The 22,792-nt window shown below is 36.4% G+C and overlaps 3 protein-coding genes across 3 annotated transcripts; 1 reads left to right on the forward strand and 2 right to left on the reverse strand.

Annotated features, from left to right (window-relative positions):
* Positions 1-394: 394 nt before the first annotated feature.
* On the reverse strand, positions 395-3,201 carry LOC147570408 (beta carbonic anhydrase 5, chloroplastic-like). The gene is made up of 9 exons (XM_086656970.1): positions 2,828-3,201; positions 2,675-2,733; positions 1,881-2,033; positions 1,756-1,804; positions 1,539-1,652; positions 1,373-1,426; positions 1,061-1,143; positions 873-978; positions 395-732 (listed from the first exon to the last, which is right to left on the reverse strand). Exons 1-9 carry the CDS (start codon positions 2,924-2,926, stop codon positions 532-534), a joined length of 918 nt encoding a protein of 305 aa, XP_086513096.1. The 5' UTR covers positions 2,927-3,201; the 3' UTR covers positions 395-531.
* Positions 3,202-3,845: 644 nt separating this feature from the next.
* Positions 3,846-18,733, reverse strand: LOC147570409 (kinesin-like protein KIN-14B). Its single transcript, XM_086656974.1, has 23 exons — positions 17,581-18,733; positions 16,104-16,227; positions 15,034-15,120; positions 14,702-14,872; positions 14,111-14,217; positions 13,506-13,637; positions 13,238-13,416; positions 12,758-12,919; positions 12,545-12,636; positions 12,081-12,232; positions 11,435-11,608; positions 10,953-11,099; positions 10,033-10,224; positions 8,974-9,045; positions 8,309-8,364; positions 7,960-8,164; positions 7,404-7,595; positions 7,101-7,316; positions 6,622-6,975; positions 6,421-6,519; positions 5,360-5,500; positions 5,108-5,266; positions 3,846-4,500 (listed from the first exon to the last, which is right to left on the reverse strand). Exons 1-23 carry the CDS (start codon positions 17,779-17,781, stop codon positions 4,045-4,047), a joined length of 3,870 nt encoding a protein of 1,289 aa, XP_086513100.1. The 5' UTR covers positions 17,782-18,733; the 3' UTR covers positions 3,846-4,044.
* Positions 18,734-21,436: 2,703 nt separating this feature from the next.
* Positions 21,437-22,519, forward strand: LOC147570410 (F-box/kelch-repeat protein At3g06240-like). The gene has a single exon (XM_086664515.1). The coding sequence runs from the start codon at positions 21,437-21,439 to the stop codon at positions 22,517-22,519; it is 1,083 nt and encodes a 360-aa protein (XP_086520641.1).
* Positions 22,520-22,792: the final 273 nt, after the last annotated feature.

Here is a 22,792-nt window from a genome sequence, read left to right on the forward strand (position 1 = left end):
GTCGAGGTCTCCCAACGTAGAAAAAAAATCCTCACACAACAGTTGGGTGGTGGCTAAGTGAGGATTTTATTGTACATGTGGGGGACGCAGTCTTTGCTAATGTCGAGGCCTTTTTGTGGGCTCGTGAAGCCTTCTCTAAGAGCAAAAACCCGAACCTGTGGACTTGGGCCTGAGGTGTCTGCAGCAGGGACAATATCAATAATTGGTAAGGCTTGGGGCGTCACACCAAAACTACCATCGAGTATTCGAGTTCATAAAGTGGGTTGGGCTTATATGATCCACATCAAAGTCTCCCTCTCTCTCTTGTTCATGACTTTCCTTTCTGTTTGTGGATGTCTAACAATGCTAGTTCTTCTCTAATCTAGCAATGGAACTGCATTATGAAACAACATAATAATTCTAATCTTTTCTTTGTTCCATTATTATAAATAGCAAATTTACCACATAATATTTCACATTATTCAAACAAGATACATAACAGACAACACGAACATGAGGAGAAAGAAGAAAATAGGCAAAGCACAATTAACTTTAGGACCAAAATTCTCGATCTCTAAAGGTGCAGTTTCCGTCTTCCTTCACACTATTTTCATTGTAATCAAGTGTCCATTTCTCGAATGTACCATTGACGAAGTCATAGTAACCACCATGAATCGAAAGCAGTCCTTTCCGTGCTCTTTCTTCTATCCATGGGTATGTCAGCAAGTGCATCAATGAACGATTAACCGATTCCTAAAATACAATATCCGATAACTAGTTAATAAGACTTTAGGTCTATGAAGTAATGTGTCTCCGCCCCTAATACAAAAAAAATTGATGCTTAGATGGAATAACAGGTTAGAAAATAAAACGATTCAGAGAGAAGATATAACCTTTTCGCAGTGCCTGCATTGTTGATCAAAGTTGAGGTTTGTTGCAGCAGCCTTTGTTCTCAACTTTGCTTGTTTCCCGATAACAACCCAATTTTTTATGAAGCTACTGAAAACAGAACAAAGTGAGATGTTAGATGTATAATCGAGAAATAGAAAGAGAAAGAGGGAGAGAAGATAACTTATACAACCTCGATTCTACTTCATCTGGCATACTCATAAGAGCCCGAATTCCTCCACAGCAACTGTGACCAACGACAAATAAATTTTCGACCTGTTTAAAACTTGTTAATAACCCATCAACAGAGTTCGTTCGGACTGAACTAAGCAATGTTTAATCGCTATAGTCTAAAGTTGGTGGGCCATATTCAACGAGATCCAAAGAATGCGTAGATGGGTAGAGCATATAAACGAACGATTTTGAAGATAAGAACAGATTTAGTCATTGCCCCTCCAAAGAGAAAGATAACAAGCCTTGGATTTACATGGCATTATTGACTTACTTCAAGAGAATTGACAGCAAACTCAAGAGCAGCATTAGTTTCCGAAGGTCCCCTCTGCAGAAAGAGTAAGAAAAACTTAGGTGCTAGAGTTGTTTCAAGAACATTTTTTGTCAATGCTTTCAGTTATACCATCATTAAGGAAACGATTAAAAAATGTTGATAATACCTCAAATGGAGGAACAAGGTTCGCAATATTTCGCAGGATAAAGGCTTCACCAGGTTCAAACCCTAGGATGCTAGATGGACATACTCTAGAGTCTGCACAAGCAATCACCATAAACTGTTTCTTGAACTCATTAGTCAAAATTTATCAACACATTCGACGACTAAGATTGACTACATATATGACAAGAGAAACAAAAGCTAGTGTTTCGCTTTCTCACCTTAGGTGACTGCCCCTTAGCAAGTTTCTTAAAATGGTCCGACTTTTCCCTGTTCACTATCGAGGTTATGTTCGTGCACAAAGTAATTAATTACAATGACGGTATTCTTAGTTACTACTACTTACATATATTTATGTCTTTTGAAGCTCAAAAACCTATATTTCATCTCATGAAAGAGATCTAGTTTATGACGATTTTCCTCAACAGTCTCGATTGAAACCTCCTGAGTTGAAGTTAGGGGCTCCTTCGAAGCCTCGAGTCTTAAAGATGGGTTTCTCCTGAAAATGAAGAACCAAAAGGTAAAGTAGGAAATAAGTTTATTTGCTAAAAATCTTAAGCTGTTTTTTTATTCTTATGTCTATAGGTCTTTAGATTTCAGACAGAAGGGACAACCACAAGCACTTCTCTTTCTTCATTTTCCCTTTTTCTCTAAGTCTGATATGAAATTTGACTCTAAATCTAAATTGACTCAGGGCAGGTTTCAGGTTGTTTGCTTGTAGGTACATTTTATTTAGACAACTCAAATTCACATAATCAGAAAAAACAAACACCACCTTAAAAAAAATCATTCAAGATCTAAAATTAGAAGAAAAACAAGTGTCCTAAAGTCTTTCACTTTAAATTTATTAGGCTTCAAGATCTAAACAACAAAAAGAACCCTTAATTCCTTTTTGAGTCATGTGGAGACTCAACTCCATGAAAGTAAGATTCCAAACAAACAATAGATAATAGATTAAGCTTTTCCAAAATTCACCCAATTCCCTTGAATTGGGCACAATTTAACTTCAACAAAATCAAATAAATTTCTGGCAAATTTGGATTTTAGAGAGAATTTGGCAGGTAAATTTTGATAACAATTGCCAAATTTTCAATGATTACAAACAAAATGAAAACAGAGAGAGAGAAAACAGAGACTTACTCGACAGAACCCAAGAATCTCAAACGGGTATTTTCAATTCTCAATGTTGATCCATAGATCTGTATCAGATGAAAAGCAAATCAAATACCCAGATCAGAAAAATCAAAGAATTAACTCTGAAACCAAAAGAATGAGAAGAATTAAAGAACTCACTCTAGTACTCAATACTGAAGCTCTAGGAGAGAGAAAGAAGGAATTTGAAGAGAAAATTGAGGTATCATTAGAAACAGAGCTGAAATTTTGGTTTGCCATTTTGGGCTATAAAGACTCAAACAAACAGAGGAACTCTGTTGTTGCTGATGAGAGGTAGATAGAGAGAAAGGGATTTTCAGATTTGGGGTTCCTTTTATAATTGGAACAAGGGCATGCAGATGGAGATGTAGGTGATGTTATTTAATTTCTGTTTCCAGCAAAGACGGAGGATTCAAAGTACATTTATTTCTTTCTTTAGTGGTGGGGCTCTGTGTATAGTTGGATATCTTTTTTCCTCTTTTGAATTATTAAATGAGAAATATAAAGTTATAGTTGATCCGAAAGAGGAATTATACCTAATTTTTTTTGTTGCAGGTGGTGTTTGATTTAGTACACGTATTGTTGGGACCCATGAAAAATGTCAAATTTTCTCCACACTTGTTTAACAATTTTAATGGAGCAGTGTCTTACTTATCTACTATACTTACAGACAGACAACTCACACGAAATATACGCGTTGCAGATTCTGTGCAGACTGTACGTACAAACAACTCACATGAGATGAATGTGTTACAAGTTCAGTTAGAATCAGCTTTCGATTATTTTTCAGCTAGATAATCTTTAGATGCCCTAAAAAAATTGAACAATTTATACACAAAATGTGTGTTCAAGTGTTACCAAATTTCTTTCAACAAAAAAAAGTGTTAGCACATTTTAAAATGTTTCTATAAGATAACATCGAGCGTACGTGCAGACGGTCTAACTTTGTAGTTTCTTCTGAATAAGACTCCACAAATCGGTACGCTAAAAGGTTTCAGAGCTTAATAGTTAGACTGTACGAGGCTTAGAAGATAATAGTTTTTTGCTAGAATAATCAATCAATCAACCAACAAGAAATGGGGTAAAAACAACTCTAAAGGAACACACTTTCGAAGAGACTAATATTATTGCATCCTGCACATTCAAGATCGGAACAGAATTTCCTCAAGGAAAATAAATTACGTAATATTATGATAAAAATATTGTTACAATAACAGTAGGCACAAAGCGGAAAACCATCAACAACAAAATGATATTAACAAACCCAACCGTGGAGTTAGCTTCGCCCATGGCGAATTTAGATAAAACATACAACAGGATGTGTTATCTTGCAAAGGAAGATAACATGGAATCAGATTTCAGGGCTTTACATCTTTCAATACTCCCCCCTTTTCAAGCTCACTGACAAGATCCCTCAACGATGGAACTTTCATTGCTAAAGTCCGGTAAAGTCGAGAATATCGAGCCCGGGTCCCATCAGCGGTCCTTGCTAGAGCTAACAAGCTAAGTGCCTCGGGTAGTTGGTCGAAAACTTGTTTCATCTCCTCCAAGCTCATATTAGCTAGAACTGTCGGTCTTGGGACAACCCTAATGATTTCTCCACCTTTAGGTTCCTGTACTCGAGCATCTGCTTTTATTACCAGCTCTGAATGGGAGTTTGCCCCACATTTGATGATAAACGGGGTTGTCGAACCTGTGTTGAACTGTAAAACGTTCCACTGTGTCACGTCAATCTCTGTTGTTCGACTCCAATCTGAAGATACTTGGGGAACTCGCGCTGAATCTTGGAGATGGTCATCTTGTTCAGGAATTGACTGCAGAGATTCAGAGAAATGAGCAACTGACTTAAATAAATAGATTCTAGTACAAGATATTACGAATGATTCGTGTTCCAACAATGAAGAAGAAAAGAAAAAGAGATACAAGGTTCGCAAACCTAGAAAATCTAAGTTAAGAAGGATAGAGCAATGTTTGTCAAGAAAGAAAATGAACGGCTACAAGAAGATATTCGAGTGATAGGCTTCACGGTCGTGTACTTACTCTTGAGCCATCATTCATGTGATACCAAATAGTAAATCAATTAAGACCTCATTTTTAAACGAGAATGTATCTTCCTTTCACATATTCCCCTTGACCATATACTGCCATGTATCAGCTACAACCCTATTTTGCCAAAGTTCGTGTGGACTAATGATAAATTGGTTCATAAGATAACAATTAAATAATTACCACCCGCGCATAATGGGGCATGTTTTGCAAATATTCACATCATACCAGAAAGGTGTCTCATTCTTTTTTTCAGGTATCACTTATTTGCAACCATGTTTGTTAGTTGCACGTCTCCTCCCTCTTGAGGAAGTAAAACAACTCCCAGAAAAACATAGCATAGCGTAACGGCTAAATACAAGATGCAAAATGTACCTCGACTGCACCACGAGCATCTAATATTTGCCTCTGGGCGCAGGGATGATCAATATCAAGAAGAGAAGGCATCCGTTCAGTTAGTTCGTCTAAAGATTCCAACATCATTTTCTTCTTACTTTTGGTCACCGAGCTTGTAGTGGCTTGTCTCATTAAATCCTGTGAATAGAAGTTCTGTTAGATACTAGCGCTCCTTACACATTTAAAACAGTAATGGCAGGTTAAAGATAAAGAGTTGTCATAAGCAAAGACCTTGATTTGCTTCAACATGCCATCAAGGGATATTAGAGAGGCTAGCCTTGCATCTTCAGCTGCAGTTGAAGGATTTCGAATTGGCGAACCACCTTCTTCCACTGTTAGCAAAGCTGTATCACTTCGCAGTTGTTGCAAAATCTGAAGATAAGACATAAAGTTACATCAGTCTATGTAGAACGCTAAAGCAACTATTTGTTCTGTTACAAAGCATCTCATAATTTCCATGACAAGCTTTTGCCAGCTACAGGCACTCAGAAGCTAGAATTACGAAATAGAAATGCCAAACAATAAACTATCAGGATCTGAGAGAAGCCGAGACTTCCGATAGTTGGCGTGAGGATGTGAATCGACTAAGGGTACTACCACAGACTTGGCTGATCAAGAAGTTGCTTCTACTAGTTGTGCGAGTGTTAAAATAAGTTTTTGGAATTCCCCTTCTGTTATGGGTCCTCTATTTCAAACAGGAATACGAGTCAAGACGATACAAAAAACAAATCTCTTCACTCTCTATGTTCTGTTACTATCTAAAGGTGATCTAAGTAAAAAAGGAGAAAAATATAAGTTCTTCTCAATACCTTGCCGCGAAAGTAATATAGATTGTCGTTTAATATTCAAATAATTGTGGTAACTGAAAAACTCTTTAAGGGCCACCCAAGGAATTTAGTTACTGTTAGTATGAAGTGCGAAAAAACAAGGTGCAGATACAAATGAATGCAAAGTCAAAAAATAATGATGGGAAACCAAGTAAAAAATGCATCTTTTACATTTTCATATCTTATCTGATTAAGAAACGTGTGATTTTATATAGCTATTCCTGGAATTATGTGATTTTCTAAAATTTTATTCCAGGATGAAAGATTTATATCCAGGTAGACAAGATCTTGGTATGACTAGCTATGATAGGATAAAAATTAATCAAAGTAATATCGATAAATCATCGAAGCAATGACGTGCAACCTGGATTAAGAGTAGCTCGAGAATTAAAAAGGAGATGATATGTCTAGATTATTCCCAAATCATGACATGAGCACGTGATGCCGACAAACATAAATGGTTACCTTCCTCCTCTTGTGATCGACAGACTCAAGAGCAGAACGCAACTTAGCTACTTGTGGCGGGTCTTCTGCCTCTTCTGTGGCCAAAGTTCCTGCAATATCCTAATTAAAGACCAAGATAGGAATCAGTAACATATGCCAGTGCATTTAAAAGTATTAATCTGTGTCTGAAAGAACAACTGTATGTTTTGTAACATCAAATACCTTCAGGTGCTGCAACTGTGATGTATAGACTCGCTTTGAGTACTCAGATAAGAGCTGACCCAGAGCATCGGTATTTGGTGGCAAAGCGGCTCCTAGACCAGCCATCCATCCATCCATGATGGCAGTTGATAGAAGCTCTAATTGCCCAGCTGTCCCACCTACACCTTCACTACCTCCAGTAACAGATAGAAACTCAAAGTTTTCTGCTAGCCAAGATCTGATTTGGCGCTGTAGCTCGCCAGCTGGAGTATGAACAAAGAGAGCAGCCAGAGCCTTGTTACCAATTGCAAAACTTTTGGCCTCCTCAGTTATTTCCCTTAGCTTGCCACCAGTTACATGCTGAGTCCAGGTTTCCTGAGCAGTTAAGTTTAAACAATATCAGAAAATAAATGTTAATTATTCAATTTTACACCCAAGAAAAAGAGGTAAAGATAACGTGTTGGAGGCCATTGAGCTGGCAGAGGAAAGCCTTCAACTACCTGATCAATTCCTCGCAGTTTCAAAACAATTGAGGAAAACTTGGACTTCTTTTCTGGCTTTATATTAACTTTAAAGCCATGTATATGATCGTCAATCAAAGCATTCCTGCTGTTGGAATCGTATCGTATAGGAGATCTTCCAGGACTACTACCTCGACTGGAACTTCTACTTCTACCTGTATTAGCCTTCTCTAAAAAGCGTTCAACGGGAGAAACCTATAATGTAGAGCATCAGTAATCCACTATTATTACTATTCTTGACCAGAAAAGAATAACAGAAAGGAGCAATTAAAGACTTATTACCTTCAGTGATTGTAGTTCAGGTGACCGTGCTAGCAAAGATCTTATGTAGAGAATTCGAACACGAGAAACAAGCATGGTATCCATTACTCTTTTCGGCTCCATTTTACGGATAAATGAAAAAACAGCATCCCTGATTTCAGCAAGTATTTCATGCTCCCTTGCCGCCCCTGCCTTAATCACTGCAGCTAAAACCTGCATTCATCCCATAATTAATTAATCAGAGACCAAGATAATCCTATACTTACACCCGCTTCTGTGTGATCTTTTCATGGAGACAGCATATACATTGTCATCTCTACGAGTGTCTTACACATCTCAGGTTGATACATTTGAAATCAGAAGAAAACTAGAAAGCCACGTGATCAGTGTTAAGAAATCAAGATTTTTTTTTGCCGAAATGAAGGACAATTCAGTGGTCATTTTTCTTCTATTTGAAAACATGGATAGTTTAATTGGCTAACCATGCATAACATAGACATCTGGAATCTTTTATCTAGTAGATATGACTACACTCTGAAAGAATTAACAATTGCCTTAGAGTGGCTACGCGGCTTACCAGCATCAAAAGCTTATTTGCTCCATCGGCAAGGGCAGCAAGGCCATCATACTGTTCAGGGTCAAAGTCCAAAAGTGCAGCAGTCAGATACTCTCCTGCTGGAGTCGTCTTTCCTTTCTCGGGACCTGCTTTTACCAGAGCCCCTGCACTATTCGTTTTCTCGACAGGAGCTGGCAATGGAAGCACATCCACGGAACGTCCTTTGCTAATAACACAGGATTTTAAAAAACAGCAGAACATTCCATTTGAGACCAATCAGATTTAGGAGTACCAGACATCAAATTTAAGTCTGGACTGTGGAATCCACAAATGAGTAATGATAAACAAGACATGTAATTGGAATGTAAACCTGCTGGTGTCTTGTGTCTGTAGATTAACCAACGCTTTAGCAGATGGGCTTGACACCTAAATACATATAAATATAAGAAAATAATCTCAGTGGTAAGGGGGGAAAATCTCAATATCATGAAAAATTAGCAAACCTAATAACCTTTTGACACAATGCCCAGAACTAGGGAAACAAGTTAACCGGAGCTAGATTCTAGTTACAATCTGGACTAACGTTATTCGAGGCACTGAACTGCTAGTATTTATTGAATCAATATCATCAAACTAGTTTGCCATTTCTTTCCAATCTTTGTATATTCTGCCTACATTTCATAATTCCTATGCAGAGCGGCTGACATGTTCAGATATTGTCCATCACTCCATGTATTTAAGAGAAACCCAACAAATGAATTGAAATCAAAGGTTGAGGTACACCAATTGATTAAAACAATATTACTGAATTGATGATTTAAGTGTCTCACTTGAAAACTTAAGGTTATTCGAGTGTATCTTCCACATACTATTATACCATAGCTAGCAATATGGAAGATCTGGCCAAGATATGCATTTCGTCGAGAATATGAATAGACCCACTTTCTTTTGGTAATTTTGCCAATATTTCATATCGCTCTTGGATAGCTTCACCACACAAAAATGTAATAGGTTTAATTAGAAAAATAGTAAGACCTGGGGTGATCCGCCTAATGAAGCTTTCTCTGTTAATCTGTCGAACAGCTTCTCATTTTCTTCATGCAACCTCTGGCAATAACACATTAATCAATAACTAACAATGAACCAAAATTGACTGAACATTTGAAAGGTATGCATTAGAAGATGACCATTCAGATGATAAGATAAATCGACAAAAAACCGTAACTGCACCACATCACAAGTTAACTCCAAGAATACAATCAAAACATCCGGAGGGCCTGAGGGTAGTAGAAGGAAATGTTACTTAATGAACCACCTAATCAACAGCCTTGATGCCAAAGACAACGGTCTCAATGTGATGGAAACTGGAAACCCTTAGGGGCACTCCCCAAGGGCCGGCCACAAGATAGAAATTAAGAAGTTTATCATTTTTATTTAATTCTCTCATTTAAGATTAGATCTACCTTCCTTTAATTTGGGATTCTAGAGATAAATTTCCTTATTTGATTTACTTTTTTTACAAGTTTCAGATTTAAAAAGTAATTAGGGAAGTACTCTCAATATAAAGAGGGACATTTGAATCCCTTGAAAGCATTGAATTTCAGTTTCCTTTATGTTTACCAGCATTAGTGAAGTTAGCGATAGAAAAGTTCTAGTTATTTTATTTTTCAGCAAATATTAAGTTTATTTCTTTTAGTTCTAATTATTCTAGTTATCGTTGATTATTTCGGAGTCTGCAAACTCTTGTTGAAGCTTCTGTCAGCAAGTTTACATCAGTACATCACAATGCACTTGCTAAGACTATCAAATTAGAGACCTCGTGCCCATATAGACACTGGAATATTTGTTCAGACCTTTCACTAATTCCCAGGAAGTTAACTTTTTTTTTCTTATGAAAGTTAAATAAATGATTTTTCAATAGTCCCCGAATTAGTTTATCTCAAAAAAAGTTGTCCCCGAATTATCTTCAATGAGATGTTAACAACACAAGCTTCATCAAACAGCAACAATAACCATCAGAGTTTAGGATGTTTACTTTTTATTATTGTTTTGTTCTTTTTGAAAACATTCACAGTGGAGGAACACACAGCTGACCTCAATTAGCGAATCACGTTTCGAGAGTTCTTCTTCAAGCTTCTTGGTAACTGCTGACGAGTTTGCATCTTCTCTCGTTGCCACGGAAGTTGATGAAACCCCAACAGACCCAGATTCAGAACCAACAGTTGACCTCGCATCATTAGAATGGAGAGCTTCACTGAGCTGTGAATCAAGGTTCTTTACTTTGGCCTATATTGGATAAATATAAAAATTAGTTCCTGCAGGTACTCAAAACAATGATCTACATAAGGCGACAAAAGAAAGAAAAGCAAGAGAAAAGAAAAATAGAGCAATTTTCAATACACCCATATTGGATCAGGACCATGGGAAAAAATCTCAACCTGAGAACTGATGCAACCAATGATAATAAGATAAAGGCATGCAGCACGGCTCCTCTTCCAGCCGAGTTGGACTCCAACATGCTCTTAGTTAGGATGCTTCACATAAAAGAAATACTACAGACTACGGAATTTAACACATGTTCAAGATTTCTATAAAATTTAAATTTGTTGAATGCCTCACCAACATTTAAAACGTGCTGATAAAAGGCAAAAAGAGAAGCAAGTTATTGCTTTGTGGAAAACAAACTAAAAAGAAAAAAAAAGTTCTTCTAGCGGAAACAAAACATCCTTTGGATTGTCTACTCCTACGGACCTATGGTGTAAGCTGAGTCAAGGAGATGTAGAGACCATGGCGAGGTTACTAACAGCCGAGTAAGAAACACGATTCAAAACTTTTGACTCATGACTGATATATCCCAGCTTCACAGACAGCAGAAGTTAAACTTAATTACTCCTCGCTTTGTTTGCGGCATTATAATCTTACAAACTCAATTATAGGTCAATTCATTACCACTAAAAAATGGCTGGGTAATTGACCCCTTTTCGCCAACCAACAGATATCATTCAGAATTATACCTGCAAAGTCTGAATCGTTGAATCTCGTTCTTGTATCTGCAGTTTGTGCTCTTGCTCTAACTGCAACAGATGAGCAACTTGATTCTTAAGCTGCACATTCTGATCCTTCTCAATTTTATGCTTTTCCTCCAGCATTATATTTTCTGACTGCAACAAAATGAGAAAAAGAGAATGTCATTCTTCTGTTCATGTGACAGACAAAGAACACAAGTGTCTGTCATGTGCAAGTGAGGAAAGAGTAGATTGACAAGCACATTTCTGGCTTCCAGTATTACTTTAATATAAAATATTAGTAGTACTGTAGCAACTAAAAAAACATATGATAAAGAACAACACAATAGAAATCCAAGTAGCATGAAATTCTTTGAGAAGATAACAAGCCTCAAACATAAAACCAAACTTAAACTTAGAGGTAGTAACCCTCAAATTCTATGCCACATAAAAGAAAACATATATTAGCATACACATCTAAAACCACGAACCTTCAAGTCTTCCTGCAATGTAAATGAAACCTTCCAGGCCTTCTGTACTTCATTGAAGAGTAGAGCACATTGATCATTAGCATCGTTAAGTTCTTGCTTAAGTCCCAAACACTCTTGCTTTAGAATCTGAATATCATTCTCCTTTTCATACAACTCCTTCCTAGCATCATTTGCCTACAAGAGTACGATAACCATCATATAAAGAAGAACGTATAAGCCACTATTAATTATCTTGATAGTGCTATTCTGAGGTGCATCAGAAATAACCGAGTTGACTCAGTAAGGAGAGTTCCACATTCAGTTGAACAAGAATAGCTGAATGTAGTAAACTTCGTAAATAATTTTACTAATGGCAGTCTCATATCAGTGTAACTTCCACAGTACGTTTACTAACTCTTGGAAGAAGTTGAGCCATTTAAAGAACCATGGTTAAGGTTGTGAGGTAAAACAAAAAATTTAATTTGAAGAGATTTTTGTCAAGGAAATGTCGGGTTGGATAGCAAGAACTTACAAAACCTAAACATAGCTTTCTATAGAATAAACATTTTGTTTTTCTAGAAGGGTTGACGAATCCCCCGTAGTATCTCGAATCTCGATTTCCAAGAAGGCCAATTTTTTCAGATAAGAACATCTCATGGGAACTTACAACATCTCTCCATTTCTTAATAGTATCTCGATTTCCAAGACTTAGTTCTGCGTTCCGAGCTCTTGCAGCAAAATTGAGGGATGACAAAGTCTCAGTTAAACTTGAGCCATTAGGACACACATTCACGATCAATAAAGTTTTTGAATTTCCACCTGCAAATAGTAGGAGATCAAAACTCCAAGTGATGTAATGTCCGCGTATCCACAATATTGGAAACTCGTAAACCAAAAACAAGCTTCTAACATATTCTAAATACAGAGAAGAATTGATCCAAATAAATCCAGAGTAGAAAAGGAAATGAATCTAATATTCCTATTAGCAATTAGCATAAAGCGTATTATGACCAGCACAGGGTTTAGGGACAAGATAACATTTGTTGAATGACTGAATCAAATTATGTAGCAACAAGATGACCAAGTAACACGATAAAAAAGGTCCACACAGCTTTAGGGAAAACTGATTACCTATCGAATCTGCCAATAGTTTCGTAAGCCTGGAGTTCTCATATGGAACGATCTCCTTCTTTGAACTTAAGGAAGTTAAAACATCACCCAAACTACAAATGAGAGTATCAACAGAGTGAGAAAATCCATTAGATAGCCAGACATATTATCTGATATTATTTTTCGATGTAGGAGATTTTAGTCGCATATAAATTAGACAAGTAAGGAACTTACGCAGAAAGAGATTTCATCACATGTAACATATCAGTTGCATGCTCACCACTGGCCTCTTGCGCGAGCAAACCTTCACTTCCTGCCAAGTCTACAAGAGAAAGTTTGCTGTACAATGTTTCACGGGTTATCCAATTGCTGTAGTGTATATGAATTGTGACTACCCTGGACAAAGTACAACATAAGAACCTTATGAGGATAAATGTGGAATGAAGTCAATTAATATGTATATTTGGTTTCACAAGAATCACAACTTATAAAGGAAATGCATAAAAAATAAACTGTTTTTGTTGGTGCAGTATCCAGTGATGGAAGAGAACAAGCATATTTTACCTTGAAAAAGAGAAGTAGTTTGGATGGAAAAGGGGCAAGAGAGGAAACATAAAATTACAAAATAAAGCAGTGTACATAATTCTCCAAAATTATTATCTATCTATCTATCTCTCTATCTCTCTCCACCAGAATACAGGATTAGAACCATACAAATGAGAGACGGTGGATTTTGATACGTCTGTTCCCCGATTTTGCAGTCCTGCTTTAAGGACATGAGAGAAGTCTATAGGATTTTCGACTTTCTCCTGCGCTAGTTCTGTAAGACCATCTGCGAATCCCATGCCAACTTTAGGTATATTGCTGAAAGATTCAGGCAGCAAATCCCTTACCTATATGAAGCAAACCAACACCAGGAACTAAGATTAGCTGATGATTAGAAAGGCGCACTACAACGCACAGAGTGCAAGTGAACACAAACCTGCTCATTTTGGAGCTCAAAGATTGTGACGTAAAAGTTGAACCGAGAAGTTGAAGTTGTATCCGAATTTGATAAATCAAATAGCTCCTCAAAACATCTAACATATAGACCACGTTCTTGACTAGATCCTTCCTGCAAAAGCAATGCATTAAACGGGCAACCCACTAAGGACAATATCAGGATATGAAAATGTAGAAACTTTGGCTTGCAGAAGAAGTAGAGAGAAAGTTGAGGAGCATTGAACCAGAACAAGACAACCACAACTGATACATAAAGGTAGAAACATCTTAGAGCCTTAAGTAGATTTATTGCCATTGAGCTAAACTCAGTTTACCTTTACACTGTCATCTTTCCCGTTTCACAAATTACAAAAGAAGAAAAGAAATCTAAAAAAGTTTTGAGTTCTCCCTATATGTACTCGCAATCCGTTACTTTGACTCGGGGAAAGCATAGTTTCCGCCTTTCAGGTCCGCCTATAAGGATATTAACAAGTTGGCACTTATAATTTCCGTGTTGTACTCCAGATGATAGAAGGGATGAAAGTTACATACACATGAATAGAAAAGAGCTGATTTCAAATGCACGAGAGAGAGAGAGAGAGAGACCATAGTGTGTGTTTTCCCAGAATGAGTTTGCCCATAAGCAAATATGGAAACATTATATCCATCCAATGCTGACTGTACAAATGGCTGAACATCATGGAACAGCTCCCCTGCATGTAAAAACATCAGCAAACAGGTAAGTTGAGAAAAAAATGCATATACTTTATAAACATGCAAGCGGGACATGAGAAAAAGATTAACTTCACGCAGCCAAAATCTAGCCTTCTTTTTCTTTTAATTTCCTGTTTCCTTTCCATTTCTTACTTTTCGCCTTGTTTTAGTATCTAACGGAAAGGTCTCTAGAGAAGGCTCTTGGCAGTTAAGCGTGAAAAGGTCAAGCTGTGGAGATTGGAGACCTCACAAAAGAAATCACGTTTAACTTCTCATATTATAAGAGAGACCATAGACTTAGCAGTTCTTCGTCCAAGGTGCTGCATATATGTAAAATGTTTTGTTTAGGCCTTTAAGGTACTATAGACCTTATCTGTTAATACTTTTAAGCTGTAATTTTCTTGCCATCCATCAGAAAAGAGGTCAAGTACAAAGTCGTGTAACATAAAGTATGATACAATTTTAGGTATCTAATTCTCTTACCTTGTCCCACATGAGGCCCATAAACCCTATCAAATTCGATATCTTTCTTTGGGTTGGAGAGAGAACTATCACCAGTTTCGACGCGTATGGTAAAATCATCAGGAAATTCAACAACGGATGGGCCCTCATCCTCAAAAAGTGGTCTTGTGCGACAATATACCTTTATGTTTCCTGACATCACCAATGCAGGTTTCAAGAAAAAGAAAAAAAGTCTAAGCAGAGCTTAAAAGTAGATTAGAACCTAGAGCTGATAAACTATATCTCACGAGATCAAGTAACGTAATAAAATATAGAACAAATAAGAAGTACAACATCACAAGAAATTTTGGTACCTTTGGTCGTCAACAACTCATTGTATAACCTTTTCTTTTCACGGATAAGTGGAGATATTCTAGCCTCAGTCTCTAGTGCAACTTGATCTGAAATTCAATGACATTTATTCATAGTCCAAAATGTTGATCACTTAAAACATCATGACCCTTAACAGGCGAACTGCTCAAGGAAACAATGTCCTTAACCATCTCAAGACACGATTTCGATACACAGTTTAAATGATGAAATAAAACCTAATATTATCTCATAAAGCACCTGCTTTCAGATGGAAATTGAAAGTTTAAATATTAAAGAGACAGAAAATTGGTGTAGCATGCTAGTCAGAAGCTTCAATTAAGCCGTAAAGCATAGAAATGGTAGCAGTAACATCAAGACAGTAATAAGCATTTGTGACAACACTGACTAACCCGCCTAGATAATTTTGTGAATGGATAACTAATTGGTAAGACAATCATTCACTTTAAGGTTAACAACTAAATTTGAAAACCTCAAACTTGATACTTTCTGTACGGAGTAGATGACTTCAAAGATTACAGTGGACAAAAGAAGTACAAAAATTAGGGGAAAACTACTAATCACCGTGTCTCGGCAATTTTTCATTATTTCAAATAGGATCAGATAGGCCTCTGTATGTTGATTTTTCCTCAATTTTGAAATAGACAAAGTTAAGGAGAAAAAATGGTTAAATCCGTATAAAATGTAAGAATATACCACATCCCAGCATAAATGAATACAACACTTGTCAAAATTTGATATTCGTCTACCATTAAAAGAAATGACTCAGACTCGCATAGCTTACAATGAAAAATTGTCTCAGTGGTCTGGAGGTCTTAATGAAAGCAGGTAATGAATTTCGAAAGTGGAAGCATAATTAACGTGGAAGTGTATTCCTCATTAAATTGAACGAAAGACATCTAATTTGTTGCAACTTATGATAGACAAATTAAACTTCTCCATGCACGGGGAGCACAAAACAGCACGAGTATGAAATACACAGCTATTATTTGAAGTCTTAGATGTGAATTACAGTTCTATTATGTCCACTGCAGATCATGTTTCAGATCCTTACCAAGTTTACGAGCCCTATCTGCAAGAACACCCAGGTAGCGTGTAACACGTTCAAGTTTTGCGTTAGAATACTCCTGCAGGTCATTGGCTTCTTGCCTCAACTCCAAATACTCTTCTTTTGCATGCTATGAAAGAAACCAGCAAACATGAAAGAAACAACTAATTACACATTTGTATTGGTAAACAACTAGAATATGTAGCAATGTTAAGGGATGATAACATAAGAGAAGCAAAACCAAACCAAACCAGTGACTTGTATATGGTTTGCCCCTCAACTATTAAGGTTTGACTATACTAGCAAATTTTTAAATCTTAATCGTAGTGATTTTACCAAAATTGTAATTGGAAAGTTTACAATTTTCTCAACAGTGAGAATAACCAATTAAGATGGGAGATGGTGATGAATCTACTTCCGTTCCCAAAACGAACTACGCAATTAGCCTAAACAAAACATAGTACATACTCCAACTACCCGCAGCCGGACCAGCAGTACATAATACTGAGGTGATGTTTGTTTGTTTTTTATAGTCTGAAATCTGAATGATCTATATGTAGTTTTAGTTGTTTTCCATTCTTCTATCCCTCTAATGGATTTAGATCTGAAAACAATTATTTCTATCCAATGTAAATGTTTTTAACAAAAATAACGAGTCTGAATAAGAGAAGAAATTTTAAAACCAGAATCTATTCGAGAGATAAATGCATACAAGAGCTCAAAGTATACAAGTAAATTACACATAAGTCAAATCCAAATTCAGCTTTATAGGAAAACAAACAGCACCTGAGCCTCCTAACCATCTAAAGTTGAACTGTTGTGCTAAAGACTATTTTTTACTCTTACTACAAAGTACAAACAAAGATGTTACAAAACCTAACTCGAACGCATATATATCAGGCTCGTGAAAATATCAAATCCTTTTGGTTTCCAAACCAACCCCTTGTTTTGTCATTCATTCTTGCACCACTTTCAGCCCAATTTACTAGTCAAAGCGACATCTCAATCATAGAATCCTATACTTACGGATTGAACACCATCCCTCTCTCTACTTAAAAGACAAAGTTTTCACATAAAACCTTCGACTTGCCTATCCTCTACTTTACCTGCCAGTCTGGTGCATCTAACCCACAAGCAATCTGGAATCTACAAGTACATTTCACTTCCATGAATTACTTTCTAATACCCACTACAGTACTTGATAGTTCTTCCTAAGTTTTAATAAACTTCAAACCGCTCATCCTCTTCACTATTCCCATAAATCTAATCACTTCATAACAAAATACAAAAAATAAAAATCAAACTATTTGCATGCTTGTGACTTCATTTTGTAATTGCACCTACCCAAACACTTAATCTTTATTAAAAATATCAATCAAACAGTTTTAGAACTTCCATTATCACATAAATCTCAGCTAACAAACACACTAATCAACCAACCCAATAGATAGAAAGCAAGAAAGAGATTAAAAACAATCCATACCTTAACACTATCCTTGAGCTTATTAATTCTGGAAACATAAGCTTGTTTGGGAAGTTCAGAATGAGGTGAAATTGAAGCAGCAGAAACTGAATACCTACGAAACAAAGGACTACTACTACTACCACGATCATTATTTTCAACAGACTTCCTTGGTTCAAAACCAGGTACCTCCCAATTCCAACTCTTTTTTTGGTCCGCCATTATTCACCTCTACAAAACCCTAGATCTCTAAGAACCCCAAAAAACTTCCAGATTAAAGTGAAGTAAAAGAGATAGAAATCTCTCAAATGTGGATCAAGAGGAAGTTGTTGTTCATAGCTGAAAGAAATTAGAAATGAGAGAGAAGGGTTTAGGTTTGGGTCTGGGGGGTACTTGTTCAAAAAGGGTAAGAAGTTCTGCCCACTCCTCCCTCCTTCCCCGTCCAAAAATTTTCTCTCTCTACAAAAACAATGATTTCGTTCTAACTTTCTCTCTCTCTCTAGAAAAGTATGAAAATTGGTTTGGGGTAGAGAGAAATAGGGAGTAGTAGATAGAATATAGACACGCTTTTGCTTTTCCTGTCACATAAACCTAAGCCCCTTCTTATTATCTATCTCCCCTTTCGCTCTCCTATATTTTCTTCCAACTCCTTCTTGGATTAGGGATAAGGTTGGGCAAGAATTGCATGCCAACTACTGGTTAAATAATTTAACCTCCATCATCTAAATATCTAATTACTTTGTTTTGTGGTTCTGTATCTTTTTCGATAATCTATGTTGTGTTAAAGTAATATCTTTATACTATATGAATATATGATCGATTGCAATGGGAGAGGAACTAAGGAAAGTAAAGAAAAGGAAAAAAGGTAGTTATTGTCTATCTTATTAGCTAGTTATCTCCGTCTGGTTATTCAAGTAAAATAAATAATTGTCGATTGAGGAGGAGAAAGGAGCCCAACGCGAAGCAAATTGCACTACGAAAAAAACTAAGATGTTGTTTACAGTATACAACACGAATTTCGACAACGTAACGTAGTTAGACTGTCTTTGTTGATTCGAATGAACTTTGACGGTTGGGCAAGAAGATGGGAAGTAACAAAATTTGTCTAGATTTTTTTTTTTTTTTTGAAAATGAAAATTTGTCTCCGTTGGTCATGTATTTCAATACCTACCATGATCATAAATGAAGTAGTTAATTCATTTATATTGGTATTGTGGAATTTAAAATTAGATTAAAAATCCTCCAAAATTTTATAATCAACCGGGACAGAACTTCAAGAGGTGTGTCATTAGAGTTTCTCTTATAAGATGGCAAGGTAAATTAGATCTTTTTTTTTTGTTGAACTGCAAGGTAAATTCTATCAACCATAAATGTGTGTATAAGCTACTCCCACCTATACACATGGAAGCAATTCATTTTTTGGTAGTTATGAGCAACTTTGGTATAGATTGAGATGCATACCTATTCCATTGAGAAAGTGATCATTCTGTGATCTATTAGAGTCTAGTTGCCCTTTCTGGTCCAACCACTCCATTTTCGAGCCTCACGTCTTGATAAATATGCTTAGAAATACTTGGAATAGCAACGCATTTGTTCGTAACAATTATGTCGTTCAGTTTTTCTAAATGCAAGTTACAAATGAATCTAAACCAGGTTTATATCGAACAAGTTACTTTTTTTTAGAGGGTCTTACTCTTACTTGAGCGGTAAATTAACATTGAGCTCAAATAACTGGCTTAACATTGAATGTGTCTTGGGTTTAAAAACACTCTTACAGTGACAGCCCCCAACATCCCCTACGCGAGCTCGTTTTTTTTATCAGCGATCACCACCGCCATCATTTTGTTTTTCTCTCTCCTCATTTCCCTTTCTATGTCTCCCTCTCTCTTACTTTACTGGATTTTTTTCTCTTCCTCGTCCGTTGTTCCCGCAAATAGAAAAATTTCTTTGAGATGAAATGGTAAAATCCTTAACAAAGATTTCAGCAAAATTCTTGATTGAGGAGAGAGGGAGTAGAGAGAAATATGGATTCAACAGAGAGAAGGTGAGAGATTGAGAGAGAACTGGTGGTGGTAGTTGGAGGTTGTGAAGATTTGGGGGTAAATTGGAAGTATGAAAGTGTAGGGGGTGAAAATGGAATTGCCCCCACCCAGTCAATTCGGGTCAACTCTATTTGACGGAGTCTTTCTGTCCCAGACCGGGAAACTGATTCCCACCCTTGATCACCCGCCAATTATAAAGAGGGGGGAAATTATATTTAGGGCTAAAACTGAGTTCAGGACGACGATGATGATCAAAAGACACCGGCGGCGTTCAATGCCGATACTCCCCGACGATATCATCACCGAGATATTTCCGATATTACCAGTCAAATCTATCTGTCGATTCAGGTCAGTATCCAAAACATGGTATTCACAATTATGTAACCCTAATTTCATTAAACTCTACAACTCTAATTGTAATCAGCTAGATAAATCTTGTGTCATCCTCAGTCTCGGTGATAGATTATACTCCATTGATAATGAAGGAGTATGGGATCGCTAGGTCTTGGACTAAATTGTTCAGCGTTACCAAAGACAATGTTATGCGAGTAGTTTCTTTGGTGAAGCCGATAAAGTCCTTCGATAATGGCTACATCCTGTTTGAATATATGAATGGTCTAGTTTTATATGATCAAAACCGGCACAAAGCTACAATTTCTAAGATAAATGAAATCTTATGTCAATTGAAGGCAGTGACTTGTGTTACGAGCTTAGTTTCACTGAATTCTAAAACGTAATTCAAGCAAAAGTTGGAGAAAGAGAACTGATCGAAGATGATAAGAAGCTATGGAGAATTGTCTTACTCTGGCGTGCTATTAATTTTGTATTTAATTGAGGCTAGTAGTATATTTGCTTCATTATATTTAATTTTTTGCGATACATTTTCCGAAGGTGTTGTATGCGAGAATTTTATAATTTATATTGGGTTGGCACTTTTCAGCTATAGGCAAAGTACAAGGATTGGAGCTTTCGAAATACGAAAATAATGTATCAAGTGTCCTATATCCTGCTTCATAAAAGGCTTCAACTGACATTGGTATCCTTGGTCTTTTTGAGTAAATTGGTGTAGCCTTGTAGGTAGAGGTTCTGTGTCGAAAGGAAACTCAAGACAATTTTGTATCTATGAGCTTGAATATTCTAAATTTTTTTTTGTTGCTGAAATTGAATATTCCTAAAGGACTAGTTTGAACTTTGATGGATGGTCAAAATTCTAATATATCGTGCACTTTTATTTGGTAGTTGATCACTTAATGAGCTATTGCCATTGTATTTTTATCTTTCTCGTCGCAAGACGCTTTCGTAATGTCAAAATAATTAACTCTAGTACAAATAATGTTGATGAAAAGGTGATTCGTTGGTAGTAAGAACTAGTATTAATAGACTTGTACAAGATGAGAACTTTAGATGAATAAGAATTACACAAAAGAGAAATATATTACAAAGATGCTAAATTGGTAGGAAACAAATATCCCCCCCCTCTTTGTCATTTTACTGGATATTTTCTCTTTATCATCTTATTATTTCTGCAAATAGAATGATTTCTTTCACATGAAAAGCTAAAGGAGTTGCCCCCACCAAGTCAATTGGGTCAAATCCGTTTGACGAAGTTTTAGCGTCCCAAATAAGGAAACAGAATCCTCATATTACCCGCCAATTATATAAAGCAATTGCTAAAACTGAGTTCTAAACCTCCCATTCATAAACACATTATTCTTCTATTTTAGGGTTTTCATCATTCTCTCTCTCTCCGATCGTTGTGGTCGATAGTAGTTTCTGAATAGTTTACGACAATGTTCAAAAGAAAAAATTTACCAGTCAAAAGACACCAACGTTCAATGCCGACACTCCCTGACGATATCATCACCAACATGTTTCTGAGTTTACCAGGCAAATCTATCTATAGATTTAGGTCAGTATCCAAAACATGGTATTCTCGATTATCGAACCCTAATTTCATTAAACTCTATAACTCTAAATCTATTCAGTTAGATAAATCTTGTCTCATCCTCAATCTGGATAACAGATTATACTCCATCGATCATAATTCATTATTGTCTGATAAACCTCTTGATATTATGGAATACCCATTCATCTCTACTAAATGGGAACTTGACATTTTGACTTCTTGTAATGGCTTGATTTGCTACTCTGATTATGGTTCGTATTTCCTTTGGAACCCATCTACTAATGAATATAAAGTATTACCTAAACATAGAAAATCAGGTTTTCAGGATCACTCGTGTGGGTTCGGTTATGATCACAAGACTGACGATTACAAGTTTATACTATTAATTTCAAGCGAAATATTTACCGAGATCATAATATACTCTTTGAGCTCCGATTCATGGAAACCCATTAAGCATATTCCTTACAAGATTATAAGTTGGAGTTGTGGTGTGTTTTGTAATGGAGCTCTTCACTGGAAAGCCACTCGATCTACCGCCGGAGCCTCCGGTGATGTTATACTTTCATTTGATATGGTTGATGAGAAATTTAAGGAACTACCCGTACCGATGGATTCAAATGCCGAATCTGCTAAATTCTTATCAGACACAACTGTTTTGGGTGTTTTGGGAGATTATATTTGTATGTTTGATAGTATGTCTAGAGTTAAAACTCAAGTATGGGTAATGGAGGAGTATGGGGTCACAGGGTCTTGGACTAAATTATTCAGCATTACCACAGACAATGTTATTCGATTCATTTCTTTGGTGAAGCCGATAAAATCCTTTAGTAATGGCTACATACTGTTTGAGAATATGAAGAGTCTAATTTTATATGATCAAAACCATAAAAAAGCTACAATTTCTAAGAAAAGTAGAGACATATATGAATTTAAGGCAGTGACTGTTGTTAGGAGCTTAGTTTCACTGAATTCTAAAACTTACTGGAAGCAAAAGTTGGACAAAGGGAAGTAATCGAAGACGATAAGGAGTTATGGAGAATTGTCTTATTCTGGCGTGCTGTTAGTTTGTTTACTTCTTTGATGAATTGATCTAGATGATGCATCCAACATTACCTTGGGGAGAATTGGTTCTGAGAGTCTTGACATATAAGATATGATATGGAGTATATCCTTATACTTGCGACTACACTAAAAAATTGTTCATTTCTTTCTTTCTTTCGTTCAATTCAATGACCATTATTAACGGCACGCCAAATGTGGAGTTTATCATATTTTATTTATCAAA

This window comes from Eschscholzia californica, unplaced genomic scaffold (genome assembly GCF_041429995.1).
Source record: "Eschscholzia californica isolate CP2 unplaced genomic scaffold, dmEscCali1.0.p SCAF_1, whole genome shotgun sequence".
In the NCBI taxonomy this organism is placed as follows: domain Eukaryota; kingdom Viridiplantae; phylum Streptophyta; class Magnoliopsida; order Ranunculales; family Papaveraceae; genus Eschscholzia; species Eschscholzia californica.

What these genes read in the sequence shown, in the direction of transcription:
- LOC147570408 (XM_086656970.1), bottom strand. Translation starts at nt 2,926, where the DNA reads ATGGCAAACCAAAATTTCAGCTCTGTTTCTAATGATACCTCAATTTTC. An exon ending in CCAGATGAAGTAGAATCGAG is followed by an intron (nt 979 to 1,060) that starts GTTGTATAAGTT and finishes TTCTGTTTTCAG; the next exon opens with TAGCTTCATAAAAAATTGGG. An exon ending in AATGCAGGCACTGCGAAAAG is followed by an intron (nt 733 to 872) that starts GTTATATCTTCT and finishes ATTGTATTTTAG; the next exon opens with GAATCGGTTAATCGTTCATT.
- LOC147570409 (XM_086656974.1), bottom strand. Translation starts at nt 17,781, where the DNA reads ATGGCGGACCAAAAAAAGAGTTGGAATTGGGAGGTACCTGGTTTTGAA. An exon ending in AGCTCAAGGATAGTGTTAAG is followed by an intron (nt 16,228 to 17,580) that starts GTATGGATTGTT and finishes TTTCTTTCATAG; the next exon opens with CATGCAAAAGAAGAGTATTT. An exon ending in AACTGCGAGGAATTGATCAG is followed by an intron (nt 6,976 to 7,100) that starts GTAGTTGAAGGC and finishes TTAACTGCTCAG; the next exon opens with GAAACCTGGACTCAGCATGT.
- LOC147570410 (XM_086664515.1), top strand. Translation starts at nt 21,437, where the DNA reads ATGCCGACACTCCCTGACGATATCATCACCAACATGTTTCTGAGTTTA.